Source organism: Akebia trifoliata, chromosome 12, assembly GCF_017979445.1.
Source record: "Akebia trifoliata isolate Shusen 1 chromosome 12, ASM1797944v1, whole genome shotgun sequence".
NCBI classification, from domain to species: domain Eukaryota; kingdom Viridiplantae; phylum Streptophyta; class Magnoliopsida; order Ranunculales; family Lardizabalaceae; genus Akebia; species Akebia trifoliata.
The window spans coordinates 4101662-4119326 of record NC_141386.1 but is presented as its reverse complement, the minus strand read 5'-3'; the positions used below and the strand labels follow the sequence as shown (position 1 = coordinate 4119326).

The following is a 17665-nucleotide window of genomic DNA, read 5'->3' as shown; positions in this document are numbered from 1 at the left end:
CTTAGATCTCTTTCTATGGTATTTTTAAAATTTCAAAGTTGCCCCAAATTCTCTCGTCAATCCAAAAATGGTGAAGAGAAATTTCTCTCTTTTCTTGTTGAGTTTCTCTTCTCTCAACGCCATCAATTGTTTTTGTTTCCAATGGTAATTTTATTGAATTTTCCTCTACATTAACAAATGTTCTCAGGTCTCACAAAATCTAATGAAAGCTTCAATAACAATAACACATCACAAATTCATTCTTTTATATGGGAATGAGAAGCCAAGGACTGATCTTAAAAAATAAAAAAAAGAGCTACTTGTTTCCTTCTTCTCCCTCTTTTTTTTCTTGAAAACAATTCTCTTCAAAAATTGAAATCTTCATTTAGTATTTGATTTAAGATCCTTAATTACTTATAGTTAAAAGTTATTTTCAAGAGAGAGAGATTAGGAGAGACTTATAGAGCACCATATCTCGCCCAACACTCGTTTTTAATCTTTTTTTCATTAATTTGTTAAAAAAAATTAAAGAATATGGGAAATCACCCTATCTGTTTCTAATAATTCTTGCAAGAGACTTTCATTCCGATTTGAAAGAGGATTTCATTTGGTTTACAATGAAAGATCACACCACACCATACCTTAATCACCACCATGTAAGTGTGTGATCTGAAAAAGGATAATATACTTCTCTTCTATATTTCTAAAATCTTCATTAATTTTTATCAGACCTCAACCATTTGATCCAATTCAAAGTCACAAAAATATCCACTTCTACTGTAATTTTAAATCCCAAAAAGATAAAAAAAAAAGAAAAAAAGAAAAAAAAAGGGTAATCCAACACCATTTAAATGAAAATCATTTATTAATCGTAAAAATAAAAGAAAAGGAATGTAGGGAAAATGATTGTTGAGAAATCAATTAGATGAAATGAAATACAACTGCCCATTTTCCCAAATGAATATTGCAGAGAACTCTTTCAGCTACAAGTGCATTTTATTAAGCACATTGCCGATACACACAATCTCTGCTTTTCTCTTTTCAAATTCAAACCAAAAATAACTTTTTTATATAAATATGAGAAATTAATCTTTAGAGATAGTGAACATCGTTTAGAGAAAATAACAGAACGAAACAAATTAATCGAAGAGAGAAAGAAGATACGATAGAGAAGTATGGAGGGATGCTGAAGAAGGAGGAGCTCTAGGGTTTCTATGATAGATAAGGAGTGTATTGGAGGCTATATATAAGATAAAGATTATTTAGGGTTTTGTAGGTCTCACCTCCTTTTAGTAAAATTACCAATATACCCCCCTATATTTCGAGAAAATACAACGCCACTCGTATTGTTTCGTCTCGTTCATTCGCCCGAGTTAACTCGTTTCACACGAGATGCTCCATTTAACTCGGGTTATAATTATTTATTTATTGACTGCTAATTTTCTAATCAGAAAGTCTTCACTCGGTCAATAATATTAAACTGACGTGGCATGGATATGGAATCATCATAGATAGTTTTAGTTAGAAAATCATTATTCTAACTATCTATGATTTTGTGTTCATGCCATGTGAGTTGAGTATTGATCGGGTGAAGACTTTCTAATTGGAAAATCATTATTTTTATTTATTAGTAGATTTTTCTATTCAAATAATAATCAATAAGTTTCCAATATGAAAAAAAAAAAATCTTAATAAGTAAGAAAAGTTTTTTGACATCATCACCTTGTGGTAACAAAAAACATGATTTGATGAGGTTGTAGTCTTGTAGATTACAAATATTGTAAGAACTTTGATTATTTTATTTTTCCTTTAAAAAAAAAAATTTTATTTTCCATAATTTGAATTTTAAATTTCGATAACCATCCATTTTCAAGTCATGGATCTCAAATATGATTTTTTTTTTCTTCTTAAATTTGAGTTTTTCCATGAAATTTAGAAATTTGTGGTGTTGGATTTACAATGTAATAATCCATGTAGGGCCAACAACCCTTAGTAAGATTTGAAATCTTCCAAGTTAGTAAAGCTAACTAGGTTCTTTTAATCAAAGAACTTATGTTAAAAAGGGGAAGTGGTTGGAGGAGCAACCTTAGGAAAACCCTAATTCTCGTCCATAGTGATCCAACCAAAGTCGCCATTTTTTTTTTCTACAAGACACTACGCAAATTCGAAGATGATAATGAGATGGGTATTGAGTTGCAACCCAACTTCTGCCTCCTTTGTGGTACACTTAACACAATCTTTTGGGCAACATAAATCAACTTTATCATATAATTCTATCCGTTGGTTTAGAATATTTGATAAATATTAGGTTGAGGAAAAAACACAAAGGAAAATTTCAATCCCACACATGTAATGATGATTCCAATGACCAAAAATGATGATTTAGAATGATTTTATCTAAAATAATTTTTTATTTTTAAGTTAAATTGCACGACAAAGGCATCATTGATTCATCCTATCTCATACATGATTTCAAAACTCCTTCGAGATCGAGAGATATCGTCCAAGTCGTCTCGATATCAGGTATGGACGAGAAAGACAAACAAGTCAATTTTTCGAATTAGATTTAAGACCCCATATTCATTAATCAAATTTTGGAGCAAGACATCTCAAATGTATCGGAAAATCATCCGAGATGACTTGATATCTGACATGAACGAGATAAGACGCGAAATTGAATTTTAAAACCATAATCTCATATTAAGGGGTATTAATGGGATGGTTTTGGTTCTGAGTCCTTTAGGAGTCCTAATCGAAATCGTTAAATTTTATAGGCTTTAGAAATTAAATTGAAATCGTTAGAAATTTTTTAAAATAATTCTCATTGTTGGTTCTTATTAATTTCTCAATTGACTCCATTCCAATAGATTGTAATAGCTTCCAATAAAAAGGATTCAAAACCTGGGTGGGTACCCGTTAACACACCTATCCCAAAATCTTTAGATAGAGATTTTTTTTTTAATAAAAACATTGATGAATCAGTAGATCAGATAAACAGAGTCCACGTGGCACTTAAATAAGCCGGGAGCACAGACCAGCAAACTCTCCTCCAAAAACAGAAATGTAAAAAATTAAAAAATTAAAAAAATTAAAAAATTAAAAATTAAAAAATTAAAAATTAAAAAATCGAATAAACCAAACTCTGCGATTCTCAGAGTCTCACTGTCTCAGTTTCTCTTTCTTATTTTTTTTTCCCTTCCCCTCTTTCGTAGAAAAGAAAGAAAAACAAAGGAACAAAGGATCAAAGCTTTGAGATGGTTCGAGGCTTGTAATGTGGAGCGTGTTAGGAACCAAATCTTTGTTGATTTTAGTCATATTTTCATGGTTTTCGTCTGTCACAGCTTCTGTATCTTACGACGAAAAAGCTATAATCGTAGATGGGCAGCGGAGAATTCTTATTTCCGGATCCATACATTACCCACGCCACGAAGCACTCCTGAGGTATTTTATTGTAAATGTGGTTGATGGGTCTCTCTAATCTTCTTGTTTTCTGCATTTTTTGAAGTTTTTGGCCAATGGGGTTCCTCTACTTTTCTTGTTTTATGCAATTTTTTTTGTTTTCCTGGAATATTTCTCTAGTGGATATCTCTAATCTTCTTGTTTTCTGCATTTTTTCTTAAGTTTTTGGTCAATGGGGTACCCACCTCTGTTTTTATTGTTTTATGCAATTTTTGGTTTTTTCTGGAATTTTTCACAAAGGGGTCTGATCATCTTGTTTCCAGCATCTTTTTTTTTTGCTTGTTGACATTTTGCCCATATGGATACTTCTGTTTTTCTTCTTCTTTTTTTCCTCCAATTTTTCTTGAATTTTCACACTTGAATTTTTTTTCAAGGTTTATTTATTTATTATTATTTAAAAATGATGTTTTCTGGCTGGGTTGCAGATGTGGCCAGATCTTATTCAGAAGGCCAAAGAAGGAGGTTTAGATGTTATCCAGACCTATGTTTACTGGAATGATCATGAGCTTTCTCAAGGAGAAGTAATGGAACTATTCTAATTTTTCATTTATTTCTTAAATTTTTGGTCCAGAGTGATTAATGGGTGTTTTTTTTTTGAGAAAATACTACAAACTATAAATATAATATTCATGGATCTAGGATGATTTGATTTTCAACAAAAAAAAAAAAATAATAATAATAATCGAATTGAAAAATAATAAATATTAAAATACCTGAATTCGCTTTTCCGATAATTCACGAATAATATTTTGATCTTGATCTGCGAAGAATAGGCGTACTACCCCAACTCTACCTATACCTTTAGTGATGAGAACCTCTATTTCAATAATAGAATAATCTGTGTGTGCAGAGAGGGGAGACGATCACTTATATTTATAAAAGAGGATACTAGATTTTTTATCCATAGTAAAATTCTAGTATTAAGTGAATACTACTTAAACTTTGATAGGATGTTCAATAACACATCATATTTGATGTTGGTAACCAATGACAGACCACAAACATGATTTTCAATTTTATCCTTAATGTTTTGAATCAATTAGTATTTATATAAAATTTGCATATGTGAAAGGGCTACAAAATAATTTTAATAATGAAAATAATAATAATAATAATAATTCCAACATTTTTTCCTTAATTTTTTAATATTTGTAGTACTATTTTGAGGGGAGATATGATCTAGTTCAGTTTATTAAGCTGCTTAAGCAAACAGGCCTTTATGTTCATCTCAATATTGGTCCCTATGTTTGTGCTGAATGGAACTTTCGGCAATAATAATTCCAACTTTATGTTTATTTCCCTTTATAACTATCTTTAAAAAAGGAAAAAAAAAATTAATCTATTGGTGTTCTTGATGCTGAACAATCTGTTCTGTTTCTAATTTAGGGGATTCCCAATTTGGCTCAAATTCATTCTTGGTATAGCTTTAGAAGAGACAATGAGCCATTCAAGGTTGGGTACTTAGGCTCACCTCCTTGTCTTGCTTCTTTGTATCAATTATTTCTTGTTAATTTGGTTGTAATTCTTGAATGCTTGTATAATAGGCCGCAATAGAACAATTTACAAAAAAGATCGTGAACTTAATGAAAGAGGAAAGGTTGTTTGAATCTCAAGGAGGTCCAATAATTCTTGCTCAAGTAAACCAATCAATTGTCTAAGCTATCTATTCTCCTATTTCCTTGTTCTCAAGAAAAGGGGTTGTGATTCTTGGGTTGCCCAAACTCTGAATTACTCGAGCTCAATACGAATTAACATTATGCGAAAATTGAAAATTTGACTGGTCAAAGCTCACAAATTTTAGAAATTGAATTTTGATAGCCCACGACTGTAGAAATTTTTTATGTTCCCTAATTCGACGGCGTAGAGTCGACAAAATTTTGCCATCCTCATTAATTTGACGGTTTCAATCCTTCAAAAAATATATTTGACAATGAAAAATTTGATGTTTTGGTCAGTCAAATTTTATGAGATTCGATGGCCTTGGGCTGTCAAATATAGGGTTTTTTTTTCACATTGTGACTGTATCTTATGTGGGTCCTATCCCTGTTGCTTATCTTAAAATGCAAAATCTTTGTTGGATTTTCTTCTTTGTAGCTGCGGATATTTTGTTCCACCCTTTTCATCCGTAACAGTAGAATAATATTGCTAAAGCTATTAATCGAATTCCCAAATTAAGGATGTCAATGTGTCAGTTTTGGGTTGATTTCACATATACCGAGAACACGAACCTCAAAAAAATCTCGCTTCTAGTTCTTATCGATTTTGATTTCAAGTATGAGGTCCTTGGAATCAAAATCGACCCGATACCAATCGGATACAATTACTTATAAATGTAATAATTAAACTTGTAATCACTCAATTGAAAGTTAAGATCAACAACAAATTCTTTAAGCAAATTAAATCAAACATTTATTTATTATTGAAATTATATAATACATGGAAACAAAAAATGAATAAAAAACACTAATAATCAAATAGGCATCCCAAAACGACAAGTAGGGCATGTGTATCTCTTTGCCAACCACTTGATGATGCAACCTCTATGAAACAAATGCGAGCATGGCATACTTGTAACATCAACACCCACCACCAACCCATCTAAGCATATGGTGCAGCACATCTCTTCCAACTCGTCTGCTTTCTTGAATTTCTCTGTCTCTAACGTCTCAACGGAAGATTTTAATGCAGGAATCACACTTTGTTCATTAGTTCCAATCAATTCTGTCAGTTCTCTCACAATTTGTTGCATTCTTTCGTATTCTACGTCTCCAACGTTAATGTCGTGGAAAGTAGTACTAGTTAGAACTTCTATCTCTACCAAGATGTCTACATCTTTATAAAGTTTTTCCATGGCACATAATGCAGCTTTTTTAGCAAAATCGGATACAATTTCGCTGAAGGTATCCCAATAGTACATAGGAATAAGATTTGAGAGATAAAGATCAACAAAGAGACATATAGATCAGTTCATTGTCATGATGGATCAAAATATTGGGAAAATTTATTGGAAATGTTTTGATCACTGCAGCATCTTCAAATGGTCCAAGGATTAGGATGGGTAATCAGATGTGGATTCCACCCATTGATACATCCTTTTAACACTAACTACGATCTTCGCTTCGGCTTCGGTTTATAAAAATGGCTTCTCTGCATGTTCTTTGTATGACTATCCATGGCTTCTTCACGCAAACTCTCTCTCTCTCTCTCTCTCTCTCTCTAATTTCTATATTAGAGAAAGACACTTATTTATTGGGAAACTGATGAACTCCTTTTTCCATTATAATTCTAATCTTCTAATTTTATTTTTATTTTTCAATATTTTTAGACAGTTCTAGTTGTGATAGAATCGACCTGGTAATATTTAATTTTTTTGTAGTAAGATTATCCTTACTAATTTAGTAAGATTTCAAAACTTACTGGTCGTTTATCTCGTCTTGTGGAATCCAAATACATGATCCGATGTCACAGGGCCTTAGAGAGAAAATTCTTTTAACTTGAAAAAAAAATTAATTAATTTTCACCTTTTTAATTTTTAAGGATGTGTCATTGTGTATCCTGAGGGATACATTCTATGGTTCTAGCACAAGTCACGTCAGGGGAGTATTTTGAGTATGCCACATGAAAGGAGAGTCCAATTATTACGACTCTTAAATTTTTTAGTAAGATTATCCTTACTAAGAGTTCTTTTTATGGGATCCTTCGTTGAATTTTAATTTTAACATAAATAGTTTTCTTGATTTTTTTTAATTTGAGTTTTTCCATGAAATCTAGAGGACCTAGTGTTGGATTGTTGATGTAGAAAAAGTAATGATTTTCTCGCTCCCCCATGTAGCATATTCAAAATACTCTCCAGATGTGACATATGCTAGAACTGCATGTAGATCTATTTTTCTCGGGATACATAACTGCACATATTTATGGGGATGTGCAGATGTGTAGTTTGAGCCATAAAATCTATGGCTTTAGCACATGCCATGTCAAGAGAGTATTTTGAGTATGCCACGTAGGGGAGTTAGATTATCACGACTCATGTAGAAATCCATTTAAGTTCTACGTCGTGAAGAAAGTATTTTTCTTAATTTTTCCGAGTTATTAGAGTCCACCAAGTTCGTAAGATTTCAGGGTTGTTAGCCTCACCTCGTGCCAATGTAAACGACAAGGTTCTATGAACTTTGAAAAAAATATTAATTTTTTTATCATTGAATTTTAATTTTAAATTTGGGAGTTTCATGGAAGTCCAATTATTATCCATTTTGAAAACCATGGATCAAGCCCCTTTTGTTTTTTTTAATTATTTTTATTTCAATTTTTCCATGAAATCTTAAGGGTTGTGGTGTTGGATTGTCAATGTGATAATTGATTTGAGCAAAACGATCCTTAGTAAGACTTAAAATCTAACTAAGTTAGTAAGGAAACTGCTTTCCAAATTATTTATTATTATTATTATTATTATTATTATGATGAATTTTTAATCATTTAAATTACTTTTAAACATTATTAAATTTGAATTCACGTTTATCGGTCACCACTAAGATGGATTTACACCGCGTCTCAGACTTCACACCATCTCATGAAACAAATTAGAACTCAGATGTTATTTTGAAAATGTCAGTCGACATAGAGAAACTCAGCCAAGTCAACTGAGATTTTAATTTTAATTTTTTAATTAAAATAACTATTTTTTATGGTCTAAATTTTATTTTTTTAATAGAAAACAATCTTGTCATTAATGACCTTATAATCTTATTTATTTTAATAAAAATATTATAATTAATTCTATATAGATATATTTTAATAAATAGTTGTGATTCGAGTTTTATGATTTCTCTCGTAAAGCATGAGATGACTTATCCAAAATAACTCGGGTTACTAAACATGCCACTCCACGTTCATACCATGTGTTTTCAAACTAAATCGTTCATTCAATATGACCAAATGTTTGAAATCATGTTCTACTTATTTTATCTTCTTAATATTGAGTTCCAACTAAAACAAATCTTGAATGAGGACATGTTTTAAAATCCCTAATAGAAGATTTCAAAGCCGTAAATAGGGAAAAAGTTACAAAAATATTGGAAGAAATCACAAGTTAAATCTATTGAATCTCTCTTAATTGATTTATGGTCCATTACCACTTATTAAAATACAAGACACAAACATAACAAATCAAACATCATAGACGAGTCTTGAACATGATGATAGTCATGAAATTTGTGTCAACAACTGCTACTTCTTCTTTAGGAACATCTTCTATAAAATTCAGATCTTTTTAATTTGTTCTTTATCCTGGACAAAACAAATATTTTTTATGATTGTTAATGACATATTATAAAAACTATACAAAAACATTTTAAAGGTTTAAACTACCAAACATAGAGAAGTCATCACTTTAACTCTTAGCCAATGTGCCTTATCAAAAGAAGTTGAATGCTTCTACTATGAAATTCTCAACAGATCATAGATAGGTCACCTACTAATTCCATAGGTTCTATTTCATTGTATGAAATTCGTTTTTAAGAGAATAAGAATTCCTTGAAAAAATGATCATGGGAAAATGACTTCCGTTGTTTGATTGAAACCTTGGAAAATGCCAAAAAGAGAGTTGATTTTAGCATAGTTACAAAATCATCGTGTTAACTTCAAACTTGGTTGAGTCAACTCGAATTGATCGTATTTTGAGGGGATATGGCCCCAAAATTCAAAGAAACCAACTTGGAGGGTGTAATCAACTTGGTAAAACTTGAAAATGCACCTAGTCAAATAAAAAACTCGATCGTGTTATTTGATTATACATAATATTTTTGTAGAGAAATAAAATTAAATCTTTTATTTAGCTTAAAATAGAAACTAATTTTTTTTTTAAAATACTTTTATAAGTCAAATTTTATATTATTTTAAGTTGTTAGGCTTGACTCCACTGGATGGCCATCCAAGTCGAAATTTTTTACTTTTAAAACCTAACGTTTAGTAGGTCTATCAATGGATAGTCAATTATCCAAGTTCATATTCAAATAATCAAATATTATTCAAAGATTTTGAATATAGATTTGAATTTGGATGGATATATATATATTTTTTTTGTAAAAAAAAATAAAAAATTGACTTATTACATTCAATTTTTGTATAGCACTCAAATCAAATCCAAATAGATATGATAGTTATTATATAATATAATATACTTATTTTCTTATATACATATATATATATCAAATCCGAATCCGATAAGTATCTTATCAAATATGAATATTGATTTAAAATGACCATCCCATCATCTGAACCGTTGGCATGTGATATGATGTGATGATGAGAGCAAACCTCAAATCAACCAATTAGGAGTGGATTTAGTTTCTTTTCTTAATTCAAAATTCAAATGTAAAATCTTACTTAATAATTAAAAACGAACTTTACCTCTCACAGATCTCGGTGGAGTCATGATGCATGCGTGTTTCTAATATTAAAGCCCCTCACTCTCTTTTCAAGTCCCTGTTGTTGATCTTGATGTTGGGGATGTGTGATATGATGCTCCAGTCCTCTCCTACCTCCTTTTGGCAACGTGCTTCCATAACAGAGGACCCAGTAATTGACAAGCTTTGAAGCGAGGTGAGCTGTTTCAGCTCCTTAGACATGCACATCAAGGAATTAGACTCCTCGATTGACAAGCTTTGGAGCGATGTAAGATGAGCCAAACCTTCAGGGAGTGATGAATGTGGTGAAAACTTGATAAGTAGAGACTTGAGATTGTTGTTGCTATTGTTAACTTGGTTGGTGGGCAATGACCTTGAAAGAACACCTACATCCCTTATTAAAATCAACAGTTCAAGGAGTGGAGGAAGGCATGGTGTCCAAGTCAATTTTGGGCAACTAGCAATGGTCAGTTTCCTTAGTGAAGCAGGGAATATGTAGTGAGGTAGCTCCTTTAACTTGGGGCAACCATAAATTGTTAATGTGTGGAGAAGTGGCATGATGATGATTATATCTTTTCCTCCACTTCTAGCAACATATTCTTCTTCTTCCCTTGTCAACATCTCCCACTCCTGCAACTCATCCATATCATACAAATAAAGTTCTTTCAACTGTGGGAATGCTACCACAACTCTTGATTCTTCACCACCTCTTTTTGTATCATCATCATCAACATCCGCATTAATTCCTAAAAACTCAACACCTACATATTTCACCGAATTCATTTCTCTTATATTGAGGCTTTCAAGGACTGGTAAATTTCCAAGAGCTGGGAAAACCTGAAACTTTGGAAAGTTCCCAAGGGTTAATTTTCTGAGACATGGCATAATCACTCCATCTTCTACCCTTAAATCCCACTCCTCCAAGTTAACCATACCATCGATATAAAGTTCTTTCAATTGTGGAGGAATTGTCACAATACCATCATTACCAGCAATTCTACCAAACACCTGACCCATCAATTTAACCTCATACATGTTTCTTATGCTGAGTTTCTGAACAAATTGAAACTTCCCAATAGCAGGAAATTCCACACATTTCTTGCAATCAATTATTTCAAGAGCGAAGAGTTTGGGCAACATTGAATCCTCCATCCAATTAGGGAACTTAGAACCAAGGTAACCTTTTATTTGCAATTCCACCAAGTTTCGATGTGGTTGGAGGCCTTCCAGCACACCCTCAATCCTCTCGATCTCGCCTTCTCCTACGTTGCCCAAATCCCAAACCTTGAAGCTCAAACATAGACCATGGAGATGTTGCTTATTCTTCAATTGTGCTTCATTAGCCTCATTTACATCCGCAACTCTTTCCAACTGAAATATTTCTAGATCCCCTTGGAGGTGATTGAGATTTTTTAATTCTCCAATTTTGCATCCACCTCCCATCGCATCGCCAACAATGAACTTAGACAATGTTCGAAGGGAACTTAATCTACCAATTCCTTGAGGTAGGTAGCTTAGTTCATAAGTTCCTTCAAGTTCGAGATGCCTCAGCTTAATCATTTCCCCAATCCCTTGAGGTAGTTTACATAGCCTGTCACAATAGTTGAGCTTCAATGTCTGCAAATTATACAATCTACAAATTGTTTCAGGCAATTCCTTCAACCTTGTAATAGACAAGTCAAAGTATCTAAGATGTATCAACTTCTCAACCTCATGTGGTAGTTCTTCAAGATTACGAATGCACAAAGATAGTTCTCTAAGACATGTCACTTGACAAAACAAATTAGAAAGAGCTGGAGAAGATTCTGATTCCCATGCATCTCCATCGATGATGAGAGTCCGTAGATTCTTTGCCTCGTAAATGGAAGGAAGGATGGAACTTAAATCTGTAAACTGTGTAACGTTTAAATGGCGGACCTTCTTGCTATTGTTGTTGAATTCTGTGTTGTTACCATCCATGATAAAGCATTCAGTCTTGGTGAGAAATTGGGCAAAATCATGAATAAGATCATGCATCTTGCAGTAAATTATGTTTCCATCGTCATTTCGTTCCATGTTTTGAAAAAATGAGCGTGTCAGTAGTTCATTGAAATATTCAGCGCCCACTACTGCCAATTCTCTTCTTCCCGTGGAGTTTAGAAGACCCTGCGCCATCCACAACTTGATTAACTCATCTTTTATTATCCTATGATCTTTTGGAAAGACAGCGCAATACATGAAGCAACGTTTCACATTTGAGGGCAATGCATAATAACTCAACAAGAGAACAGGCAAAACTTCCTTTTCAACATCTTGTAATTCCCATGCATCACTTTCCAAGACTTGTTCCCACTCTGATCTGGTTTTTTTAAAGAACATGAGACCTCCCAAAGCCTTGACGAAAAGAGGCACACCGTTGCACTTTTTTACGATGTCCACGCTGATATCTTTCACTTTCTCACACTCTTCTTTGCTCCATCCGTGAAAAGCAATATGTTTAAACAATTCCAAGCATTTCTCCTCGGACAATTTCCCCAGATCATGAGTGTAGGCCGAATCCACCATTGATGCAACTTTCTTACTGCGCGTAGTAACGACAATTCTGCTTCCTTGTGCACCAGCCTTGAAAGCAAGCTTCAATGGACTCCAGTCGGCGTGCTTCTCAGTCCACACATCATCCAACACGAGTAGAAACCGCTTTCCCGTGATAGATGTATATAATTTTTGAATCAAAACTTCCCACTGAATGAAATTAGTGACGTCCTCACCAGCAGCTTCAATGATCGATTTGACAAGCCTTATTAAATCAAAAGGATCAGATACACACACCCACATTCTCTTCTCGAAATGGTTTTTCACCTTATCATCATTGAAGACCATTTGGGCAAGAGTAGTCTTCCCAATTCCCCCAGGTCCACATATAGAGATGACAGCTGGTACATTACTTATTTCTTCCCGACTACTCTCGCTCAACAATTTGCTTAGTATAATATCTTTGTCGTGGTCACGACCGCATACATTTAATACATCAATCATAGAGCTAGTCATTCGAAATATTGGTGGTTCCGCAGTAGTAGTCCTCATCCCACTCTCGATAAGCTGGAACTGGTCTTTCTCCTTTGCAATCACATCTAGTTTGTCCTTTATTTCTTTTATCTTATGGCCGATACTACGACGTAAAGAAACTTGATTGAAGCAATTCCAATTGCAATTGCAAAGAGAGAACAAATAGTAGCATATCTTCTCTAATACACCAACTCCCTCGATTTCCGATCTGAGAATTTCAGTGCTCCATTCGTCCAACACATCTTCCATGTCGTAGGCCACGTCTTTGAGTTTTTCTAACCAAAGCTTCACCGTTTCTTCTTTTACTTGTTTCTCCTCTGCATCTATGAGTACGGCTTGAATAGATTTGAGTGTAGAAGTAAAGTTTTCAACTTCTTGAGGGGTACCAAACACCAGTCCCACCTCTTTCTTCGCTTCTTCAAGGATGATGGATCCCAATTCCTTCAAAACAGTGGAAACGAGAGCATGCGCCATACTTGAAAATGAGAGAGACAAGGTTGAGGCAAATGGATCAAACTGAAGCAAGCAATGAGGATGAAGGGTGAAAGTCAAGAGAACAGAACATGAATGAAAGATTAGAATCTGTCATTGTCCCTTCCATGAGAGCTGTTATTGGCACTCCAACTTTTACTTAACAAACCTTAATTAAAAATAAAGAATTTTCTTCAAAACGTGCACAACTTTTGTCCAAATTCCAATTAAATACCCTGCTCAATTTAATTTCAAAAACATGTTTTTGAGTGAATTTGTCACTTTTATAATCAATGAATTCACTTGTATATTCACACATTCGTAAATATTAAAATTGACAAATTCACAAGTTCGTAGATTATAAAAATGACAAATACATGCCATGGGCATTGAAATAAATTGTGTACTTGACTCAAAAATTTTAATGCACGAAATGGATATTCACCTTTCTTCTATTTTTTTTAATAGATTTTTTTTATTTTTTGGATTTAAGATTTTATTTGAGCCTAGTCATAATTATAAACAATTACTAAAATTGTGATCGACTGTTATAATGTTTTATTACATCAAGATATAATTTGAGGCAAACCTTTCTAGCATTTGCATGGTGAGTTTTAATCTTTAATTAGGGTATGTAAATAATTTTAAAAATGAGACTGTAATAAGTAGGAGTTGGGGTGCCACTAGCGTAGTTTTCCTTTGTAAAATTTTTAATTATTTCTAAGGGACGTGTGAAAGACGTTTGAAAGTGGCATGTGGTGTGTATTGCATCAACATCTCTCTATTATTTTACTAACACCACAGATAAATAAATTTTGATTTGAGAGATTTACCGGGCAGACCTATCTGTAGCAATTTTTTACTTAAACAAAAAACCCCTTACTTCATAAGTTTTTTTAGTTGACCAAATCTTTATTAATCATGCTACCATGACTAACTTAGTAAGATTTTAAATCTTACTAATGATCGTTGGGCTCACATAGACTATCAAATCAGCAATCTAACAACAAGGCCTTTTAGATTTTGTGGAAAAACTCAGACTAAAAAATAAATAAATAAAAACCCTTTTAAACTTAATCGTAGGTATTTAAAATTGATGGCTTTTGCACTCCTAAATTTAATATTAAAAAAACTGTGAAAATTAAAATTTAATATTAAAAATAACTGTGAAATGTTCAGCACCAAACATTTTGGCAAAACATTTTTCAAAACATGGGTTAGAAGTTTTGGAATGAGTTGATTTTTGGCGAGGATGATCTCTACGGTGAGGAGATCATCCTCACCAAAAATCAGCCCATTCCAAAACTTCTAGCCCCATGTTTACAAGTTGAAAAATCGTGGATTATCCATTTTTTGTAAACCATTTTTGATGGGGTTAAAAGTTTTGGAATGGGATGATTTTTGGTGATGATGATCTCCTCACCGTAAAGATCATCCTCACAAAAAATCAGCCCATTCCAAACCTTCTAACCCACGTTTTGAAAAATGTTTTGCCAAAATGTTTGGTGCTGAACATTTCCCTATATATATATATATAATAATACATAACGGTAGGTCCCACTCTATGTCTTAAGATTTTTACCGTAAACAATGTATCTCGAGGAAATTATCCCTCCTCCTTTCTCTTGTTACTTCTTTCCCTTCCCAAGATTATCCTCAACTTTGTTGTCTTTAATCTTCTATCATTTCCACAATAACATCTACAAATTTTTATATTGCTTTCTTCTTTTTCCCTTTTCTAATACTACCTTTCCAAATTCTTTTTTTCTCTTTCGCTCCATTAAGCCCCAAGCAAACTCTAGTTTATATATGATTTGAATAAGATATCACGAGATATTTGATAATATAATAAAATATTTATACTATCCATCAAATTTCGGATGTCGTAAATGTTTTCCAGATTTAAATATTCATGTATCCATTGAACGTCCTACTTGTGAAAAACTAAAATTATAATTATTTTAATTTAAAAATAAATATAAACTTATACAAAAAATTGAAGCCTTGATGTAAAGTGTGATCACAAACAATTTGACATAACTAACTGTGAAAAATCTAACATGGAAAGTCAAGCGTAAAAAATGTGTTAACAGTTAACACAAGTCCTCCAAAAGAAAACTTATTTTTCTAGCCTTAACCTATGTCATCAGAGTTGATAAATATATTGTTCAAGTTCCTAATTATTGTGTATCTGTCCAATTTTCCACGGCGATTGCTTGCCTACTTGAATGTATAAATTATTTTATTTTTCAGACTTAACTATTGCCACTTGATCCGGTAGTTGTTCTTGTGCTTCATATTTATATTTAAGTCAAATTCAGTTATGAATTGATCAATAATACTCTTACTTCCCCAAAGTAGGCAATGGAAATATTGGCGCTAGGGCCAATAATGGGTGGGTTCAAGCCGGGCTTGACTATATGCCCTAACCCAGTCTTAAAGTGATGAACTGTAATTTAAACCTGTCCTAAAATCCTATCGAGCTTAAGTAATCTGCGGCACCCTAATAAAAATTTAGTGGGCTCAAGTTGGAATCAAGTCTTATAAAAATATTAAATTCATGCGTATTTTGAAGTCATTTTTAGATATTGGGTATCCCTGTAGACATGTGCCAAGTAAGTTAGGGTGCGCCCTCATGGGTGGTCCCTGAGGAATTTAATGCTCATACTGGGTATCAAACTCACGACCTATAGGCATTAACCGCTTATAAATTGCCATTAAGCCAACCCCTCAGGTTATTATTTTTTTTATCATAATTAGTTTTAAGAAATTATGTAAATGGCCTTATTTGAATCATGTCTATTGCACTGAAAAGTAATAATATTCCTTTGTCAAATAGGACTTGAACTTTCTCAAATTGGACTTGGATCTAACTGTTGATTCTGATTGTCTAGGTTCAATCCGTGGAGAATGTACCACACTACTGTGTATCTTGTAGCGTCGATAGCAGTCCAACTCCTTGGTTCGTAGGATCCAGATGGACTATTTTATGATCAATTGGATCAAATTCAAGGCCCTAGGTCAAGTATTCAAAAAAATTTTAATGGAAGAAATATTACGGAGATAATAAAAAATACACCCCTAATTTCTTTATTTATTGCCACTTGCTTAGTTGATTGCTCACCTGCTTCAATTATAATTCTATAATCTATGTTTAGTCGGTGGAACCTAATCCTTCAATAAGATTCTTATTGTTTTCAAGTTGACTAGCTTAACCTCGAGATTCTAATTTCAAATTTTAAGAATTATGTAATAGTCAGGATTATAAGATGATATTTATATTAATATCCTCCTAGCTGGTGTTTGTACTTATTATGTTAGTTTAGTAAACACCAATAGTCTCTGTATTAGGTGGAGGCACATTTGAATAATTAAGTTGAAAGATACCATCCCCACTTGGTTTGGATTTTTGGGTGATTTGGCTCAAAACTTATTCTAACCAACTCATAGAACCAACTTGGTAAAGTAGCGTGAACTCAATAACTAGGTTGAGTCAACGTGAAAATTAACCCATTTGGTTCAGAATAATTAACTAGAATTCAGGGTATTATATTTAACATTTTCTAGGAGAACAAAATAATAAATATTTTTTATATTATAAAATACATGTTAATAATATAAAATATTTATAAATATTTTATTTAACTTATCTGAGTCCACTCGCAATCCATCAAATTGATTTGACTCCATGAACATTTGAATCGATTCAATTGAAAAGTCAAACTTTGTTGCATCGTTCGAAGTTAAATGATATGAAGCTAAACACCCATCACATAGGTCTCTCATCAGTTTGACCAAGAGATGAAAATACGTGGAAATTAATTATATAACATGAAGATGAAATATATTAGCGCATGTGATTTGGTTACAAATGGAAAGAGTGCCAATACACAAGGAATTTTGAATATGGCTTAAAAGTTTCGTATTGGGATGATCTTTTGTAAGGATGATATCTATGATGAGGAGATCATCCTCACAAAAAATCAGTCATATCTGAAACTTCTAAGTCTATCAAAAGTGATTTACAAATTTACGGTAAAATATCGACGGTTCACAATCCTATAGCCATACCTCGAACTTTTCTATTCCTATTACTTGAAAAGCAAAAGCTATTACATGGGCAAAACCCAAAAGACTAGATTCGAATTCCTGCTTATAGTTAAAAGACAGAACTTCCCTAAAATACAAAACTAGCTCAAGCAGTTACATTGAGGGAAGCCCATCAAATGGTATACTCAACTTCCCAATTCTAACTCCTTCTAAAGGACAAATTTAATTATCTTGTTTTTATAGTTATTTAATTTCAA

At 32.8% G+C, this 17665-nt stretch overlaps 2 protein-coding genes and 1 non-coding gene across 3 annotated transcripts; all 3 read right to left on the bottom strand.

Annotated features, from left to right (window-relative positions):
- Positions 1-868: 868 nt before the first annotated feature.
- On the bottom strand, positions 869-1013 carry LOC147388699 (small nucleolar RNA snoR135). Its single transcript, XR_015171081.1, has one exon. It is a non-coding gene; the product is annotated as a small nucleolar RNA snoR135 (small nucleolar RNA).
- A 4895-nt stretch (positions 1014-5908) lies between these two features.
- Positions 5909-6355, bottom strand: LOC147388698 (E3 ubiquitin-protein ligase RING1-like). Its single transcript, XM_086418372.1, has one exon. The coding sequence runs from the start codon at positions 6353-6355 to the stop codon at positions 5909-5911; it is 447 nt and encodes a 148-aa protein (XP_086274498.1).
- A 3373-nt stretch (positions 6356-9728) lies between these two features.
- Positions 9729-13420, bottom strand: LOC147388697 (putative disease resistance protein RGA3). The gene has a single exon (XM_086417488.1). It carries the CDS (start codon positions 13359-13361, stop codon positions 9903-9905), a length of 3459 nt encoding a protein of 1152 aa, XP_086273614.1. The 5' UTR covers positions 13362-13420; the 3' UTR covers positions 9729-9902.
- Between the last annotated feature and the right edge of the window lie 4245 nt (positions 13421-17665).